Raw genomic sequence first — 17,903 nt, 5'->3', positions numbered from 1 at the left:
TTTTTTTTTTTTTACTTTCTTACTTAAAATGTTTTAGAATTTTTCAGCTTTTTTATCAAACTGGTAGATAAAATGACATTTTAGTCTCTTCATGTCTTAATTTAAGAAGTCAAAGCCTATCCGTATGGTGGCATAAGGAAATGCTAGCATTTATTCTAACCGTACATAGCAGTGCTTTTTAAAACCCAAGTAATGTTTAAGTCTAAAATTTAAAGGTATTTATTGAGTGTGAAAATTTGTTATTAGCTTAAATTATAACAAGAAATAAACTAAAGGGTTTTTAAAGAGGATATTTACCTCTTGTGTGAGTTCGTTCTTTTCTTTGTCCCCAAACGGATAATGTTGGGCGACCACATCTTTTAGATAGTCGTCCACAAATTCCATAGTGCTTTTAAATCTCCTCTTCATTTCCTCTCTGGAGTTGTCAGTGGATTCATACTCAAACCTGCAGAACAAACCAAAGATGTGAGAGAATGCATTAAAAAGAAGAAGACTAGTCATTTTAAAATAGAGATGCTCACTCTTTTATGGAGATCTTGGAGGGAATTTCAGTCCAAAGACGGGCATAGCGGACAGGAACCACGGCCTCCTGTGGTTCGCAGTCCACATGCATGTGAAGCATGAGGCGACAGAAGGACGCTCTGAGGTTGTAGGGCAGGCAGTCGTCAAACATGCAACGCAGGATTAGATCCACAGGGAGGTGGACAGAGATCTGGTTGATGGCGAGATACTGACGATCCAGACACATTTTGGCAAAAAGGTTGAGCTGACACCTGGAGAGGAATAGAGGGAGACAACGAACATTGCAATTCATCTTTGTTGATTTTAAAACAAAAAAACCTGAAAATAAAAACTTGGGTGACTTAACTTTCTGCTCCTGAATGCAGATAAAACAGACTTTATAGGCTTTTGACCAGAGTCTGATTAGTCAGTTACCTCATTTAGATGGGATTAAATTTATCTCAGATAATAAAGTAAAAAATCTTGGTGTTATTTTTTTTATCCAGACCTGTCATTTAAATCCCATATCAAAGATGTTTCTTGAACTTCCTTCTTTCATGTGTGGAATATTGTAAAATATATTGTAAAATTTAAAATCTCCTGTTCAGGGGTGATGCTGAGAAACTAGTCCATGCATTTCTTACTTCAAGGCTGGATTATTGTAAGTCTTTTACTTCTTTAGCACAAGTAAAAAGCTGTCGAATACATAATTACTGTAGTAAAGTATAGATTTAGAGACAACATTTCTACTTAAGTGAGATAAAGTATTTGCATTTTTTGTTACTTGACACCTCTGGCAGTTGTACCATCAATAGTGTTTATTATAAATGTTATTATATTTTTTAGGTTATTTTATTTTTTGCAGTCATGTTCAAAATAAACTAATACACTTCACTAAAGTTTTTTTTCCTGTTTTCTTTTTTGTGTGCTATTAGAATACAGCATCCTTCTCACCAGCAGCCAGAACTGTTGATAAAATGCAGGATGGATCACAGCTTTCATGCTGTTTATGCCAAAGTCTGACCATATGCTGCAGCTGAAGTGGAAACTAATTAGACCAGGCAAAGTATTTCTGATCTGTTATAACCCAGCTTTGGTGGAACTGTTTTATACTCATTTAGCTGAGAGGAGTGACACCTTGGCCTGGTCTTCTTCTGCTGCTGCCCATCTGGTTCACAGCTCAACATATGCCCTTAGAGGTGGCATTCAGCAGACCTTGGCTGTGGCTACAACCAACCTAATGATGTATTTTATCATCTCATATGCCCCTTCTCCTCTAACATCAGCTAGGTTTTTATCCAAACAACAGATCTCTGGATGGTTTTCTTTTGTGTGAGAAAAGTATCTGGAATATGTATGGAAGAAACAACCATAACATGTGCAAAGTCACTTATTTCCCCTTTACTAATTCTGTGTTTGAACTTAGATTCCTAGATAGATTTTTTTTTTTTGTTGTTAGATGATTTGCTTATCCATTTTTGTTGTAGTATACCATCAATCTGCTGTACCCTTAACCCCCCCCCTCCTTGGCGGTTTTTCCCCACTTCTTGACAATCGTTGGCTCAAACTAAACAGGATGAATGCAAAAGCAGCACAATTACCTGTAGAAGGTGAGCACGCCTGCATCCATTTTATGGTTGTTTTTAGCATCCTGGGCCAGGTGGCGGATGGATTTGCCATAAGGCTCCTTGTTTTTGTCGATCCAGTAGAGCCAAACCTCCTCTTCCTCCCCCTCATCTGGGGACATGGAGGAATCAAGGGAGTTGTCCGTGCTCGAGATTAGCCTGGTGGAGAGCAGGGACAGATTGAGAGCCTATCAGAAAATAAACAAACAAAAAGGAACACACACAATCGACATAGAGCTGCTGCAGCGGTAAAATATCAATTTCAAAGCAGGCACAGCATTGGAGGGAAAGGTGCTGTCACACACAGAAGAGACTGTGTGCGTGTTCAGACATCTTTAATGTGTGGAATATGACAAAATGGTTGAACTGTAGACGTCTCATGGTAGCGACTTACTTTGTCTTAATGAGGATGTCCGCATTAGTGGCATTCAGCATAAATTTAATGATAAGCTCCTGTGTGACGGGGATAGCGGTCTTGTTGGACGCACAGAGATCAGACAGGTAATCCAAGAATCTGACAGGATGAACCAGACATGAATTGATCACGTTTTATATAAAATAAGACCACAGACCAGTTAAAGTTAACATAGACAGTATATTTATTCTTTTATTTTTATTGAAAAATAACCACTGGCTTTGAGAGTTGAATGATTTTGTGTCTCACCTGGGCTCTCGATTTTTCCTCAGCAGGCCAACGAAGGTCTCAATCTCTCTGGCTGTGATGTGTTTTTCCAACAGCTTGCGGTTGTTGTGCAGCAGGGCGGTGATTGTGTCCTCAGCCAGAATCTCATATCCCATCTGACCCTGCATGATGTGGAACTTTTTGGCAATATATTCCTATGAGGCAGAAAAAAAACAACACTTATGTTCTTTGTTTTTTTATGTACAGAAAACTTGAAATGTAAAGAAAAAAAAGAAATTCCGCATGACTGAAAGCTACTTAAGAAACTGAACCTAAAAAAAACATTCGTAGAAAATTGAAAGTCACAGCTGGAGTTTATTTTTGTCAAGATTAAAATCAGCTATTTATGTGAGCAACTAAATATAAAACACCTTTTAAAATGTCAAAAATGACAAGCTTTCCAGATATTTCTTTGATAAAACAAAACAAGAAAACAAAATTTTTAATTTAATTCAATTATACTTTAAAAAAAATTATATATATAATTTAGATGAAAAAATCCTTCAGCAAACCAAAAAAGTTGTGGTACCAACCTAACTCACTTATGGAACTATTTCCTACCCCAACACTTCATTCTTTAACCCACTTTTCCACTTTGAAGAGAATTAGATGAGCTGTTATAACTACAGGATGTGTGAAGGCTCGCTTTATACCTGGTTCTTGCGGTAGTCCTGTTGGGAGTGTCGCAGCACTCTGTAGCAGAGTCTAAACATGTATTTGAAGTGAGCGTAGCGCTGGTCTCCCAGTTCCTCCAACCTGAACATTGGACCATCACCATTATCTTTGAATGGAGCCGTCAGGATACCAAATATCTGAAGGAACCAAACATGAAGGATAAATTGGAGCAGATTAACACCCAGAGCTGGAAATCACTAGGATATTTTTTTTTCTTGCACTTACCTGCGAAAGGATGTACTGCTCCCTCATGAGTTTCTGCCTCTCACGGTTGGGCGTAGAGGTGGCCACAGAGAGGACGTCCTGTCCGTGGTTTGGCACCATGCACACAAAGAAAATCAGGTCCTCCAGTAGTGTCGTGACAAACCTAAAGGGATAACGCAGCTTGAAAATCCAAAAGTACAAATGCCCCCAGCTTTTCCCCACCTCCCTTCAGTTAGCGTTCTTTACCTCCTCTCATTCTGAGTGATGTTGGCGCACTGAAGCTTCCTCACGGTCGCTTCCAAGACCTGGTTGGCATCATTGGCAAAGTCCAAATCTCTGACCTCTGATAATGGGACAGAGACGATGGCAAACGCCTCTTTGTCCTCTTTTGTGGAACAGGTTCCAATCTAATCCCAAAAGAAAGCACGTTACCCATTCTGCATGTTGGGCCTATTAGTGTTTGTTAAGTTTGTGTGGAGCAGTTTGTGCAGACCTTGAGCATAACCGGACGCTCCTCATCTGTATCAATGGCAATGTTGGTGCTTGTCACCCAGGTGTTGGTGCACAGATGTCGAAGTCTCACGTAGGAATTTCTGAGGAAGAATTAACAGACTTGATGACTAAAAAACCACATGATGTAAATGTTGGTTAGTTTGAAAAAAAGTCCTGCAGAGCGTTGTAGTCATTTACCACCATTTGTGGGAAAACAAAATCTGCATAAAAAAATTGTTTATCTTATATCTAAATTAATTATTTCATCTTTATTTGTCCAATTTCTAAGCAAAAGCAATTTAAATCAAAATTTCCTGTCTGAAGTTATAAACTTGTATGTAGATATTCCCTAAAGCAATCACCTTATATTTAAAATTAAATTCTGTAATTTAGAAAACAGAATAAGAAAAAAAAAAAAAATTTCAAGCTTATCTTTTTCTACATACTTATCCAGGGAAATGATCAAATTAGTTTTCAAAGTTCTCAAAATGGCATAAGAACCTTAAAGTCAGTTGGATCGACAGTACTTGTAATAGTCATACATAATAACAATGAAAAAACGATAAATGAATAACGACAAAAGTATCTGTGGGTCAAGCAGTATTAACACACTTCCTCTGGTTCAAAGGAGTGAATGCATCTGGTGCAACCTGGTGAGGGACTGACCTGGGCACGAGGCAGTCCGCCCGCTGCAGGGTGGTGGCATCCAGCTCAAACAGAGAGGCAATGTCGTTCCCATGGGGAACAGAAACCAGAGTATAGGCAATCTTCTCTGCGGCTTGGTGCTTCCTCTTGGAGAACACAGCTTCGGTCTCATTCTGCAATAAAAACAAACAATGACACTTATTACTGTTACCACATTAATCCTTCCCTCTGCTCAACTTAACATATACAATCCTTATTTTGTGATGTATGAACTAATAGCTTAGTTGCTGGCCTTAATTAGTGCACACAGTTCTTTATTTGTGAGGACTATGTGATAGTTATTGTTTTTAGTTATTGTTTGGGTACAATCCAACCTCTTCCACTTATCCGGCGGCGGGTTGTGGGGGTAGTAGCTTATAAAGGGAGGCCCAGACGTCCCTCTTCCCTGCCACATTGGCCCAGCTCCTCCTGGCGTTAAAGGCCAACCTAGAAACAGTCCCTCAAGCGTATCCTGGATCTCCTCCTGAGCCTCCTCCCAGTGGGACATGCCTGAGCGCCCTCAACTGGCTCCTTTCGACGTGGAGGAGCAGCGGTTCTACTCTGAGTCCTCCCCGGATGACTGAGCTCCTATCACCCTATCTCTAAGGGGCTCTCCCAGACACACTACGGAGAAAACTCATTTAGGCTGCTTGTATCTGGGATCTCATGCTTTTGTTCATGACCCAAAGCTCATGACCATAGATGAGGGTAGGAATGAAGATCGACCGGTAAATCGAGAGCTTTGCCTTTTGGCTTAGCTCTCTCTTCATCACAATGGACCCGTACACCGGGTTTGGGTTTTAAGTATTTTAAAAGTATTTATAAGGAAGGTCAGATGCTGATGTTGGCTGATGAGGCTCTCTCCTCCCTTCCAATCCTCGCTGTCAGGTTGAGGTCAGGACTCCATACAGAGCGCTGCTGGATGCATTTATATCCAACAGGACAGAGAAATCTTTTGCTTCTTTCCAACCCAATGGGCCACACTCATTTGGCTTCAATTTAGCAATTTAGTAGCAGTGTTTCAATCTATAGAAAAGAGGTTCAAACATCTAGTAGTGACAGCAGGATGGACCAGGAAATAAAATAACGAACGGGCCAAATCAGTTCTTCTTTATCCTTCCTGCTCTCACCTGCAACCATAAGCTACAGATCCAGAGGGAAAGGGGGAGATCCTGGATTCACCCAGAACAACAAACAGGAGCTCTGGAATCTGGCAAAACTCAGAGGTGAGCTAAGGCTCCTTCACACTGAAAGGAGTCCGCTGAGGTCGTTTGAGGTTCTAAACAGGATACCTCCTAGGCTCAATCCCCAGGGGTTTTCAGCAGAGCCAGAACATGTTGGTGGAATATATATCCCCTCTGGCAACAAAGCACTTTGGGATTAATAGGGGGACAGATGTTTGGTTTTCCTGACCGAACGGACAGATGGATTCAGATAAATAGCAAAGGACAATAATCTATATGTTTTCCAGGATTATTAACATAATAAATTCAGTCCTTCTCAGAAAGTAGAAGCTGAGTAAAGTAGATAAATTTTTTTATTGATGTTACTCATCATTAATGATAAAAATTTTATAAAAACAACAAAATAATAGTTTAAACCAGATCCTAAAGATTTACAGCATATCAACCAGCCCTAAATTCCGTAATTCAAAAAGTCTGAGAAATAAAATGTTGATGAATGCTAATAATCACTGCTGACTGACTGAAAACAGATGGACATGCGCCACAGTACAGTTGACTGCATCTCCCACTAATGAGGTATCAAATCACACAGACGAGCAGCCAGACAGGCACGACGTTCCTGGGCTGCATCAGTGTGCAGATGCAGCAGAAGAAGGTAAGGGTTAACGTCTCCCACTGTTCTCTGCATGTCAATGGGAAGCTCCCCAGAGCTGGCTCTACGCCTCGGCTTCTCCATCCTCTCAGCCCCCCCCTCTGCTGGTGACTCACCCAACCAGTTTAGCACAGACGAGTGAAGCGGAGCAGACAGCACGTCTGCCTTCCCCCTCCATCCTCTTGCACTTTTTCCTCGCTTGCTGGGCACCCCCACACCCAGACGTTATGTAAGGAGCCCCCTGTGTGCCTGAAATTCGGCATGTGCATAAGTAAGTGTGAGGGCTGAGGGTTGGTGTATGCGTGTCTGTTTCACTTAGACAGAATACAAATGTGGCAGGCAGTTACCAGCCAAGGGAAACGTGTGGATGCAAGATCCAGAGCTCGGTAGAGTTTGTCTTAGTGTGTGCGTAGTTATATGCGTGTGTGTGTGTGTGTGTTGAAAAGTCTGCAGAGTGAGCAGAGTGAGAACTTAACAAGTGATATTGCATAATCACAGGAGACAGGGAGCTGCCTTGAATTCTGAAAGTGCTGCAGTATTTGTTACCACCACTGAAACTCTGATAAATACATCACAGCGCAGCTCATTTTCTGTGCATCAAGCAGAGGGAAATGGGAACTCATAATGTCAACAACAACCATAACAAATGTCAAATAAGTGTGAATGAATCTCGTATTAATTGGCAGAACGATGGCTTTAAAATCAGGTGCTTTGAAAACATGTTTACTCCACTGACTCACCTCTCCTTTGGGCTCCTCTATATTGTTTTTGTATTCCGGATTGAGCTGCGGAGAAATTAAGCAATCAGAATCAGAGAGCTCTTATAACAGACCAGCTGTCATAAAATACAACACCTAGGATCAGATGGTATCAGGGAAAACAATGGGAATGCTGCCACCTACAGCAAGTTTTTCAAAAGCCTTTTAGTTGCAATGAAAGCAAAATAGAAAATCGTTGCTATAAAGGTACAAAAAAAAGTTAATTAATTTGCAAAAGTTCACTTATCTGATATAAAAAGTGAAACTATTATTAGACATTTAATGAAGACAAAAAGATAAGTTGATGATTATGGCTTATAGCTAAGAAAAAACTAAAGTTTATCTTCTTAGAATCTTTACTTATATCAGGTTTCATCTTCATCAGCGGATGAAAGAGCTTTTGTAGGTTTTAGGTCAGGTGTGTATGCTAGGTATTTAGAGATTACAGAATACTTCATACATTTAAAAAGAGAAGCCCTGTCCGGTCCTCTTTGTAATGAGACCAAGTGAGAAGATTCTGCCATCGTCTCTGGTTCAATCTTGAATTAACATACAGTAGTAATCAGTGGGGTTTTTTTCTCCAACCCAATCTTCCATTAATTAACATGAATGAACCAGTCTGACCAACCAGCTTCTTTAATGACCTTCCTTTTTGGAGGGTCGCAACATGCCTGTTAATTCAGCTTTTTCCACCATGATTAAGTGGCCCATAACATAAAAGCAATCCATTTTCATATAAAAACAATAAAATTAGGTTACTGATGTTATGTCATGACCGCATCTTCTTAGAAGCAAAATCTTTTGTTTTAATTAACTTCAAGCCATAATCATATCAATCATAACTATCAGAAATAAACATTATGAATATATCCCTGTGTGTAATAATTCTATACAAGTTTCACTTCAAACTGAATCCTTTAGTTAATTCTCTTTCTTTGATAATTTACTTCAAAGTAAACTGCATTACATCATCGGATAAAGAAACGGGTTAAAACAGAAACCGAGAGCTGAGTGGAGTCTCACCTCTGCAGCCAGGTAATTCCCAGTGGCCAGGTGTTTGAAGCGGAAGAGACTGTTCCACTGACCCGCTCCACCCCTGCAAGGGTCATAGTGCACAACCTGCCGCAAAGACCAAACAAGAAAATCATTCACGTGGAATTATCCATTTTCACCAACTCTTCAGGGTGTTTTCTGAGTTGGCCTGCAAAAAGTAATCTATTTTGCAAGCGACTCTGTCAAACAAAATGCTTCAGGTTAAATTAATTCAATCCTGAGATAAGAAAATAGGTCAGAGGTGCTCTTTTTGATTCGTAAGCTATTGCAATATCTTTCACCTATCACAGTGGGACAGAATGGGGCTTTGTCATTGTTCTGCCTAACGGCTTTTCAGCCGCTGATATGGTAACTTAAGTGCATCCTGGCACAAACAGTTGTGCAATAACAGGAACTTAGAACATGTTCCTGCTGATAAAGATTAAACATCGAGCCTAGAAAAACGAAGTAGCCTAACAGACACATCTTTGAAGTTAAAGCACGAAATAGAACGTTTTAGCTTCGATTCAAACATATTCAAGCACAGTCATTCTGTTGGTGCTTTTAACCAAAACTATATCTGCTCTTAAAAGGTTTTTAATAGAGCAATGCTCTACTGACCAACAGTAAAAGAAATGCATCATAGGAGGCAAAATGAACTGAATGATTACACTGGCAGCCATGTTTAAGTCAGAAGAGGCTTTAAATCAGATGCAAACTTTCTTTGATCTGAGTATTATGTTTGAAATAAATGTACAGTATTTATTTATTTATTTTCCTTTTCCAATTGCTCTTGAAACACCTGAATTTTTCCACTGTGGAAAAATCAAGGATCACTTTTTTTCTATTCTTATTTGAGATAAAAAAAAATGCTGCAGTCATTTTCTCCCCCAGATCACTCCTAGCTGGTGTAGACAAAATAAATGTGGGTCCCCATCCCGCTTTGCTTGTCACAGTTCCAGTTGTTTTCCACTTTTAATTATAGCTTTGACTATAGACCTGGACACATTTAGATCAGCGTCCAGTTCCTGAATTAAAAAGACCAAAACATTAACACTTCCTCTACTGAAATAGCATGCTTTTTTACAACTATAAAAGAGTCAACTAAAAGTCACTGGCAGGCTTTTAGCTAGCCATGCTTACAGCCGTACTTGGTACTGCCTTTACTAAAAAAAAAAAAAATTGTAGGCCCTGTTTTTCCCCTGGAATTTTCACTTAAATGTTAAAAATTTTACAAGCAGTAGTTGCTGGATTTGGAAAAATTTAACTTTGACTGCTCGATGCACCAACCAATCAGAGAAGCTGATCTGCGAGCTGTCAGGGAGCCAGACAGCACTGGTCATGCAGAGTTACTATGATCGCTCCACTGAAATTATTTATTAATGCCTAAATTAACTAACAACATCTACTTCCAGCCACCATGAACAGTAGAGAAACATCCCCCAGGATGTGACCTGGCGTGAAGCAGCTGCTCCTAGGGATTTCCACTGACATCGCACCGGTGGTATGTGGAGGTCGGCGCGACTCCAACAGCGGAATAATATTTTAAGGCAGGATTGTAATCTTGATGAAATGACTGCACAGATGGTGTTTTAAGTTGGACTCTAGCTTAAGAATATATTAAAACTACTTTTTACCCAGTGATCACAGCAAATATAGTAAATCCACTCGCTGCCAATGAGAGTAGTACAAGGAGCAGCACAAGCATTAGCCGCATCTGGAAACACTTTACTGGACGTACTTCTGAGAACAAGCAATAAAAATAACACTTTCTGATTGAAACATAATATTATACCTAAATATGATCTCATATTTTCCTTATGAAATTTCCACATCTAGTCAACCACACATACTTACCATAATCAGGACAAAAATAGTGTTGTAACAAGACAAAAAATGTAGGAAATAGCATTTCGGAGAGTCTAAATTTCAAAATTTTCCAAAGGAAGATATCCCTAAGCCTAAAGATGTGATACACCAAGGTGTACACCCCATTAAATATTTCTAGCTAAAAGTCTGGCCACTGGTGTCCCAAAGCTTAAAAAAGAATAAATAGGGTAAACTAATCAAATCCTGATCAAATTAAAGATGAAAGAGAAAAAAAATGACCAAAAATAGGTTTACTATCTATTCTAGCTAGTTAATAAGCCTACTCGGGTGATTTTGTTCAAAATAATTATTTGTCAAGGCAGATTTCCTTTAGACACTAAATTAATAAATCCAAAAGTTGGATTTAAAAGTCCAAATAAATTGGAAGGTAAATATTAAATGTTTAAATCAAAACGTGATCTGAAAATAAGAATGTCTGAAACCATTTTGTGCTTTACCTCAATCTCCCAGAGAGCCTTGGAGCTGGTGGCCGAGGTGGCCGACTGCCGCAGGGTGGTCCTGAGAAAGACATGCTGCTGTTTCTTGTACTCATCACCGGTGAGAAACTTCTCCTGCTCAGCATGAAACAGCCTCACCACATCACCCTGTTTCAAGAAGGCCACAGCTAAGAATACAATCCCAACAACGGTATTGCATTTTGGTTATGACAAAATACCAAATAGCCAACATACCCCCTTCAAAACGTCTTCCCTGTAGTCACTGAACTTCATAAACAAGGTGACTTTCCAGCTGGTGTTACAGTTGACAGCATTCACCTGTAACGGTTAATAAAAAGCTGGTAAAAAAAAACTACAACACTGCTTCATGCTGATAGCATTCAAAAGGTGAAGCTTCCCCACCTCTTTGCAGCCACGATTGTCCAAAAGCTCAATGTTGCTGGCATGAAGGGGCTGCCCAGCATTCACTGGCATCAGCACCACCTTGTCTCCAACCACCACCTGGATGCAAGTCGGAGTCAGTTAAATACAGGCAGGAGGGACAGGTCTGCACTTTAGAATGATTTTTTTATACATAAAAACTAAACAAAAGACAACAGTGAATTCATGCAAACTTCTTTTTTTCCACAGCAGTGTAAACACAACATGCTGGGCTAATTGTGAGAAAAAAACTGCATTCATAGAATGTCCAACATATGGATTTGTTTAACCTATGGTGAATAATGAGGAAAACTGTGCCTAACTATCATTGTTTCTACATAACATGCTGTCTGACTGAGAACCACAAAAGTTGCATCCTTAAGGTCAGACATTTCTGCAAGCACGCACAGCCACAATGCCACTGCTGGAACAGGAGATAAAACCCTTTCACTGTGCAATGCAGGAAACAGTCTCCATGCTTTTGAAACCGTTTTTACAACCATGCTTTTCACTCTTATTCCGTGTCTAAACATACAGGCACCATGCAAAAAGCAGGGGCAATACCTTAAATTACAGGATGCTAAAAGCCAGAAAAGAAGCACAAAAAAAATAAATAAACATTTTTTTTTAAAATCGGAAATGTTACTGGAGCAGCACGATGAACTGACAGTCCACTGAAGACAGAAAGAAATGCCAAGTTACTGGGATACGGAATAACCCCGAGACAAAAAGAAGAATGAAATAAGAGGAACCTACATTGTCTCCTTCGCTGCGGAGCTTCCAGAAAGGCTGGATGTAGAACCAGGAGCCCTCATTTCCAGCTGGGTCCAGAGAAACCCGCATAGCATTTTTCTCCAGTAGTGCAGGCAGACGTTTGTTCACCGTCAGGTACTTATTACTCTTAATGTGGAGCAGCTAGAACCAAACAATTAGACTGGTTAGAGCCTGCAATGACTTTGGGTAATTTTGTGTTTTTTTTTTTAATGAATGAAATAATAATTAACAGATACATCTTAGATCTTACTCCGGCTTCCTCCCACAGTCCAAAAACATGACTGTTAGGTTGATTGGCTTCTCTAAATTGTCCTTAGGTGTGAGTGTGTGCATGAATGGTTGTTTGTCCTGTGTCTCTCTGTGTTGCCCTGCAATGGACTGGCGACCTGTCCAGGTTGTACCCCGCCTCTCGCCCATTGACTGCTGGAGATAGGCACCAGCACCCCTCGCGACCCCACTCGGGTCAAGCGTGTAAGAAAATGGATGGAGCTTGATCCGATCAATTACTCACTCCTTGTAGTTTTCTTAGGATTTTTCCAAAATAATGAAACCTAAATAAATCCATATCCTAAACATTATGCTAAAATGTCCTGGTTCTTACTAAAACTTAAAATATCAGTTATTGGGAAGGGAAATTTAACTCTTCAGACTGATTTTTGACAGCGTAAGACTACTATACTTTTATTCATTCATTTAGGTCAACATCCCTCTTAATGATCTGTAATAGTTGTTTTTTTAAACTTAAACAATAGTAAAAAAAAAAATTATATATATTAAACAGTTTTTTTTCAAAATTACCTTCATTACTTTGAAAAATGAATCTTCCCATTTATGCTTTAATTTGATCAAATGAGTTATGTTTAAATATTACAGACCTTAAACTTTTTGGTTTAATCATCAGGTAAAACATTATTTTTTCAAATATTTCCCAGAAAACTTGTGTATTTACGATCCCATAGTGAGAGTTAAACCATCATTATTATCACCTGTATTTACAAGTTGTCTGAGGTTTTAGCAGCTGAATGACAGCAAAAAAATCCTCGGTAAATAAAAGAAGTCAAACAAATATTTGTGGTTCAGGAAAAACTTTAAACAGCAGGCGTCAGACCATACCTGGATGACACTACTGTACTTGACAACCTCTCCAAGGAGCTTCTTGTTCTCCGTCTCATTCTGCTTCTGTTCCAGTTCTGCAGCATGCTGAAAGGGGGAAAAAAATAAAATAAAAACATTTTAAAGCAACAGATATCTAGAGCTACTGTCATGCTTTTCCTACCCTGGCATATGTGAATAAAAGATCCAGATTTTTATGATACATTAAGCCCTGTCACGTCCCTGGACTGGAGCAATATTTTATTTCCTCCTGCAGTCAATGACTGTGTTACTATCTGCTTACAGTACATCTCACTATTCAATACAGAGTTAAAAAATTGTGAAATATCTGTGAACCGACTTAAAAGTCAAAGTGGCAGCAATCTTTTTTATTATTTTATATATATAGAGCTAGATTATTTCTCCTTATTAAGGATATCAATTTAAATACAGAACTTAGAATTTACTCAAGTTATCTTTTTCTTATTTTAAAATGCTGTTTTCAGATGTCTCGTTTACATGCAAAGCCTTTTGCGGACGCCATCTAAAGGCATCAAGAGGTCCTGCACAAAACTCGGGTTAAAAAATGTTTCCTAGGAATGTAATGAGAAAAATTCCGGCTGTGCAAAAGCTCTCCAGAGGGGCGTGAAAGTAAAATGTCAAACATAAATCAGCCTTTGCAGCTTCTTTACTTCTCATTGTTATAAGGGATGTGGAGGCTATTCATTTTTAGCCTAATATCATTTTCTTTCAGTGGAAAATTTATAATTTTTCCACTGAACAAAGATTCAAGAAACATTTAACCCTTATTTAAGTGATTAAAAACAAAACAAAAAAGTGTATATGACAGCATTTTTAATTTGTTATACTTTGGATTTTTATTTTAATATAGCATTACTCTTATCCGTGTGCAGTTGTTGGCTTCTCCCCCTACCTCTGATCAGCTTACCAAGGAATAATTAAGCATTTTACCCAATCAGAATGAGACACAGAGCATCCAGTTCATGGTGTATGTTTATGAGACTTCATGAGTGTTTTAGGCTGCATGGTCTCAATGTTATTTCTTGTCTGATGTTCCTGGGTGGTGTTTGAATGGTAGGCAGATACACAGTGAACCTTGTCATTGGAAGTTGTTTGTACTGTTTGGACTTATAAAGTATTTATGGAAGGCAGTGTTTATAAGACGTTGCACTATGAAAAAGTGCAATTTATAAATCTGTTTCTTCATTTGTTACTTTGCCAACATTTTTCAAATGTTTTACTTTGTTTAGAAAATACAGCGATTTCTCATTAGCCTAACTCTTTTGCTTTTGTTGCTTCTCTCAGCTTAACGTATGGCAACTTTTCTCCCCTCTGGCCCTACTAAATTGCATGTGAAGATATTGGGTTCAAAATATGATCTGAAACGGGGTTATGTCTTAAAACAACAAGTTTATACCTGTAACTTTTTGAAAAGCTCTGCTTGAGTGTTGTTGTTTCCTTGTTTTCCTTGTTTTGCCTTCCAGAACTGCTTCTGAGCCGAGTATCTGTTCATGGGACACACCTTGAAAAGGCAGTCTGCAGAGGAGGAGATGAATTCACAGTCGTCAGTCCTGCTTGGTTTGAGTTACTTAACGTTGTGCTTAAAGCGAGCAGTGTGCTCAAACAACTTCTTGACACGAAAGAGGATCCTTTAAATTCTAACATAGTATGAACTTGAATTTTTGTACATCGTATAAACTTACCTCTAAATTTCTTAGGTGGATTGGCGAGGTCTCCTGCATCGGGCTGCACCACGCACCTGTCATCAACAAGTCTGTAAAGAAGAAGAGAGAATGAAAATCAGGACAATTATTCCTGAAACCAACATTCATTTGGCCACTTCTGTTCACCGCTCTGCTCACATTGAAAATTCAGATTTCCACTCTACAAACTGTAGTGAGGCATCACAGTTAAATGCAAATACATGCAGCAGAATCTCAGCCAACTCCAAAACCACTCATTTGACTAGGTCATTCATTGCCTTCTATACTAGCCACCTGCAGCCTGAAAAGCAATGCAGGAACCACGACAGAGATTAAATGGCTCTGTGCACCATTGCTTTCATCTGCCCACAGCTTCTCCAGTACCTGAAGTGATTTTGAACATCTCTGGGTGGAGCTGAAACTTTGCTTTGATCTGCGCTCCACCGCCTGACTAGGCTAGTCGTCTGCTATATTCGAAGTTTGTTATATGATTGACAAGAGTAAGAATTTACACTTTCAAATACTTTACCTTGGAGTGTATTTAAAAACAAAACTGATTTCAGCATGTTGTACTAATATAAGGATTTAAGAGTAAATGTATGAGTAACAAATGACTGAGCAATCTTTGAAGCCTCATAGCAGCAGATTAAGAAAAAAAAAGACTGAAGAACTGACCAAAGAACCATCCAAATATGTAAATTATCCAGTTACTCACTGTAAAAAATCTAAATAAGTATTTTTTTCTTAAAATAAGTGCATTCGTTCTTGAATTGAGCAGGTAAGGGAGGCACTTTGCCAATGGAACAAGACGATTTACATTTAAAATAAAAGAAAAAAACTATTGTATTGTCTTATTTCAAGTGCATATTATCTATTTCTAGATCCTTACATTTCATTACATTTTATAGCTTCTAATTTGGCAGATAGAAATAGAAATAGAACTTTATTGATCTCGCATTTAACCCATCCCCTTGGGAAGCAGTGGGCTGCCACTGTGCGGCGGTCGGGGGGCAGTATGGGAATAAGGGTCCTGCTCAGAGACTCAGAGTGGAGGCTGTGGGGATCAAACCGGGTATTTGCAACCTTCTCAGGGCACAAGCCCAGTGCTCTAACCACTAGGCCACCACTCCCCCAAGATGATGACCATTTCAAATTTTTTAGATTTTCCTTTATCAGGTGAAGAAACAGGTAAGTCCTGGATGTAAAGCTTTAAAATTAACACGACAGACCTATAATTAATAGAAAAGTCCCTATATTTCACACAAGCTGCTCTTGATTAAAAAGACTTTTTCTATAAAACAAGTGATACATTATGGTAGGAAAAGAAAACATGGCCTATTAGCAGAACAGATGCATTTAAGTAATCTTGGAGCTATGTTGGCTTTGCTAAGTTCATGGACTCCTGCAGGGAATCCTGTAAATTGTTTGATTGGGAAATGCTGATCTTATCATAACTTGGTGAACCAGACTCTTCCGGGCCCTCTGTGTTCTTTGGATTCCGTCTTAAAATTTTAACGAATCCAATAATATTCATTCAAATTCATACAGAGAAAAACGTGTTTTCGCCCGTTGTAAAGCTATAATTTATTCAGGAGGAAAACTGAACAAAAAGGCTGTTTCTGTAAAACATGTTTTGGTGTCATCGTTCAACTAGACCAGTATCCTTCTAAGTCACATGAAACCAGTTTAAGAGTCAAAAAACATGTTAATAGGAAGCGTCTCCAATTTAAATTTAAAGACATTTCAATTAGGGTTCTTAAAAAAATATAGAAATTCAAAATGCTCAAAAATGTTGTAATGTGGTTCTGTGTTTTATTGCTGCTCCTACTCGAGAGCAAACTACAGTACGTATGGAAAACAGCTCCACACAACCGCCATCGAAGCCCATCATGCCCATAATGCATGTGTGACTCCTGATACCCAAATAAAAAGGAAAAGTATAGTATCATAGTAGAAAATCAAGCTTGTTAAAGAGACTTAACTGCTTACCTTATTTAGTCAATCACAGAAACATTTTGTACCATCAATAGCCTTGTTTTGGAATTTGCAGAGAATAAAGTACTCTAATACTTTGCTTGTAAATAATAAAAAAAAAATAAAACCTTGACTTATAGTTAGATGTCATCACAGACTTAATTAAGGTGTTCCTCAGGATGTACTCTTTGCCCCCTTTACTTTCAGAATAAGCTTATTTTTTCATGCTGAGGCTGTATAGAACCAAGGTGTGCATTTCTATTTTCATGCTTATGACACTTAACTGTAGATAATGATAACCCTTAATACCACTGCTCTTACAGATATTAAATCCTGGGTTGTCTGGATTTTTTTTCTTTTTTTTTTTTCTTTTTTTATTTCCATCAGGATACATCAAAGGTTATTTGTTTGATCCTGCAAGTTTTCTCTCATCCCTCATGCTCCAGTCCTACCAGTCTATCAAGTAACACCCAAGCTACTAGGAATCATGGAGTAACACTAGATTCATGTTAAAATGTTGGTTCCCAAATAACAACAGCACTTCACTTAACATTTCAACTGCTGACTTAAAAAACGTCTTTGTAGTCTACCCTCCATATCTTTACCTTGATTATCGTTTCAGATTATTTCCAACTCTTTTGCCCACATTTTCTGTTATCTTTTAACGTTTACCTCAAGATACAACAAGTTTAGCTCCAACTGTTTGGATAAACATCTACTGACACAAACATTATGGATACAAGGAGATGGCCATATGAAGAGGCATCGCTGTAGGTATGTTTCTTCAAAGACAATAGAAACAGAGTTGAACCTTAGAAATGGTTAAACAGAGTTTCAAAAAGCGTAAACGTTTTAGCATGGTGTGTGTGGCATAGGGGAAAGAATTAAAACCTCAACAACCACCAAAGCCAAAAAAACCAACACTAAAAATATGTAATATCTGTTCCTAGTTTCTACAGAAAGGTCTTCACATCCTTGTATTTCATCACTGTCTTCCCGAGGCAACTTGAGTGAAACAGACACATCCATTCATTCGGTCCACAGTGAGAAACACAATGCAGTCCACAATTCCTCTAATTCAAAGTCGACAGCCCTCTCTAAAT

General features: G+C 38.7%; 1 protein-coding gene across 1 annotated transcript in view; it reads right to left on the bottom strand.

Annotated features, from left to right (window-relative positions):
* The window catches only part of itpr2 (inositol 1,4,5-trisphosphate receptor, type 2), a 96,441-nt gene that overhangs the window by 72,860 nt on the left and 5,678 nt on the right, over window positions 1-17,903 (bottom strand). Inside the window, exons 2-20 of the mRNA XM_015403974.1 lie at window positions 14,827-14,897; window positions 14,541-14,659; window positions 13,124-13,210; window positions 11,993-12,151; window positions 11,219-11,317; window positions 11,051-11,134; window positions 10,817-10,963; window positions 8,481-8,576; window positions 7,440-7,484; window positions 4,846-4,997; window positions 4,181-4,280; window positions 3,934-4,094; window positions 3,709-3,850; window positions 3,462-3,620; window positions 2,791-2,963; window positions 2,521-2,640; window positions 2,103-2,285; window positions 522-773; window positions 298-445 (exon numbers count right to left, since the gene is read on the bottom strand). Coding sequence (XP_015259460.1) covers window positions 298-445; window positions 522-773; window positions 2,103-2,285; window positions 2,521-2,640; window positions 2,791-2,963; window positions 3,462-3,620; window positions 3,709-3,850; window positions 3,934-4,094; window positions 4,181-4,280; window positions 4,846-4,997; window positions 7,440-7,484; window positions 8,481-8,576; window positions 10,817-10,963; window positions 11,051-11,134; window positions 11,219-11,317; window positions 11,993-12,151; window positions 13,124-13,210; window positions 14,541-14,659; window positions 14,827-14,897 — 2,497 coding nt within the window. The remainder of the gene's footprint in view (window positions 1-297; window positions 446-521; window positions 774-2,102; window positions 2,286-2,520; window positions 2,641-2,790; window positions 2,964-3,461; window positions 3,621-3,708; window positions 3,851-3,933; window positions 4,095-4,180; window positions 4,281-4,845; window positions 4,998-7,439; window positions 7,485-8,480; window positions 8,577-10,816; window positions 10,964-11,050; window positions 11,135-11,218; window positions 11,318-11,992; window positions 12,152-13,123; window positions 13,211-14,540; window positions 14,660-14,826; window positions 14,898-17,903) is intronic.

This window comes from Cyprinodon variegatus, unplaced genomic scaffold (genome assembly GCF_000732505.1).
Source record: "Cyprinodon variegatus isolate N-32 unplaced genomic scaffold, C_variegatus-1.0 Scaffold35, whole genome shotgun sequence".
Classification (NCBI taxonomy): Eukaryota; Metazoa; Chordata; class Actinopteri; order Cyprinodontiformes; family Cyprinodontidae; genus Cyprinodon; species Cyprinodon variegatus.
Note: the sequence above shows the minus strand (reverse complement) of the source record. Positions and strands in the feature narration are given on the sequence as shown.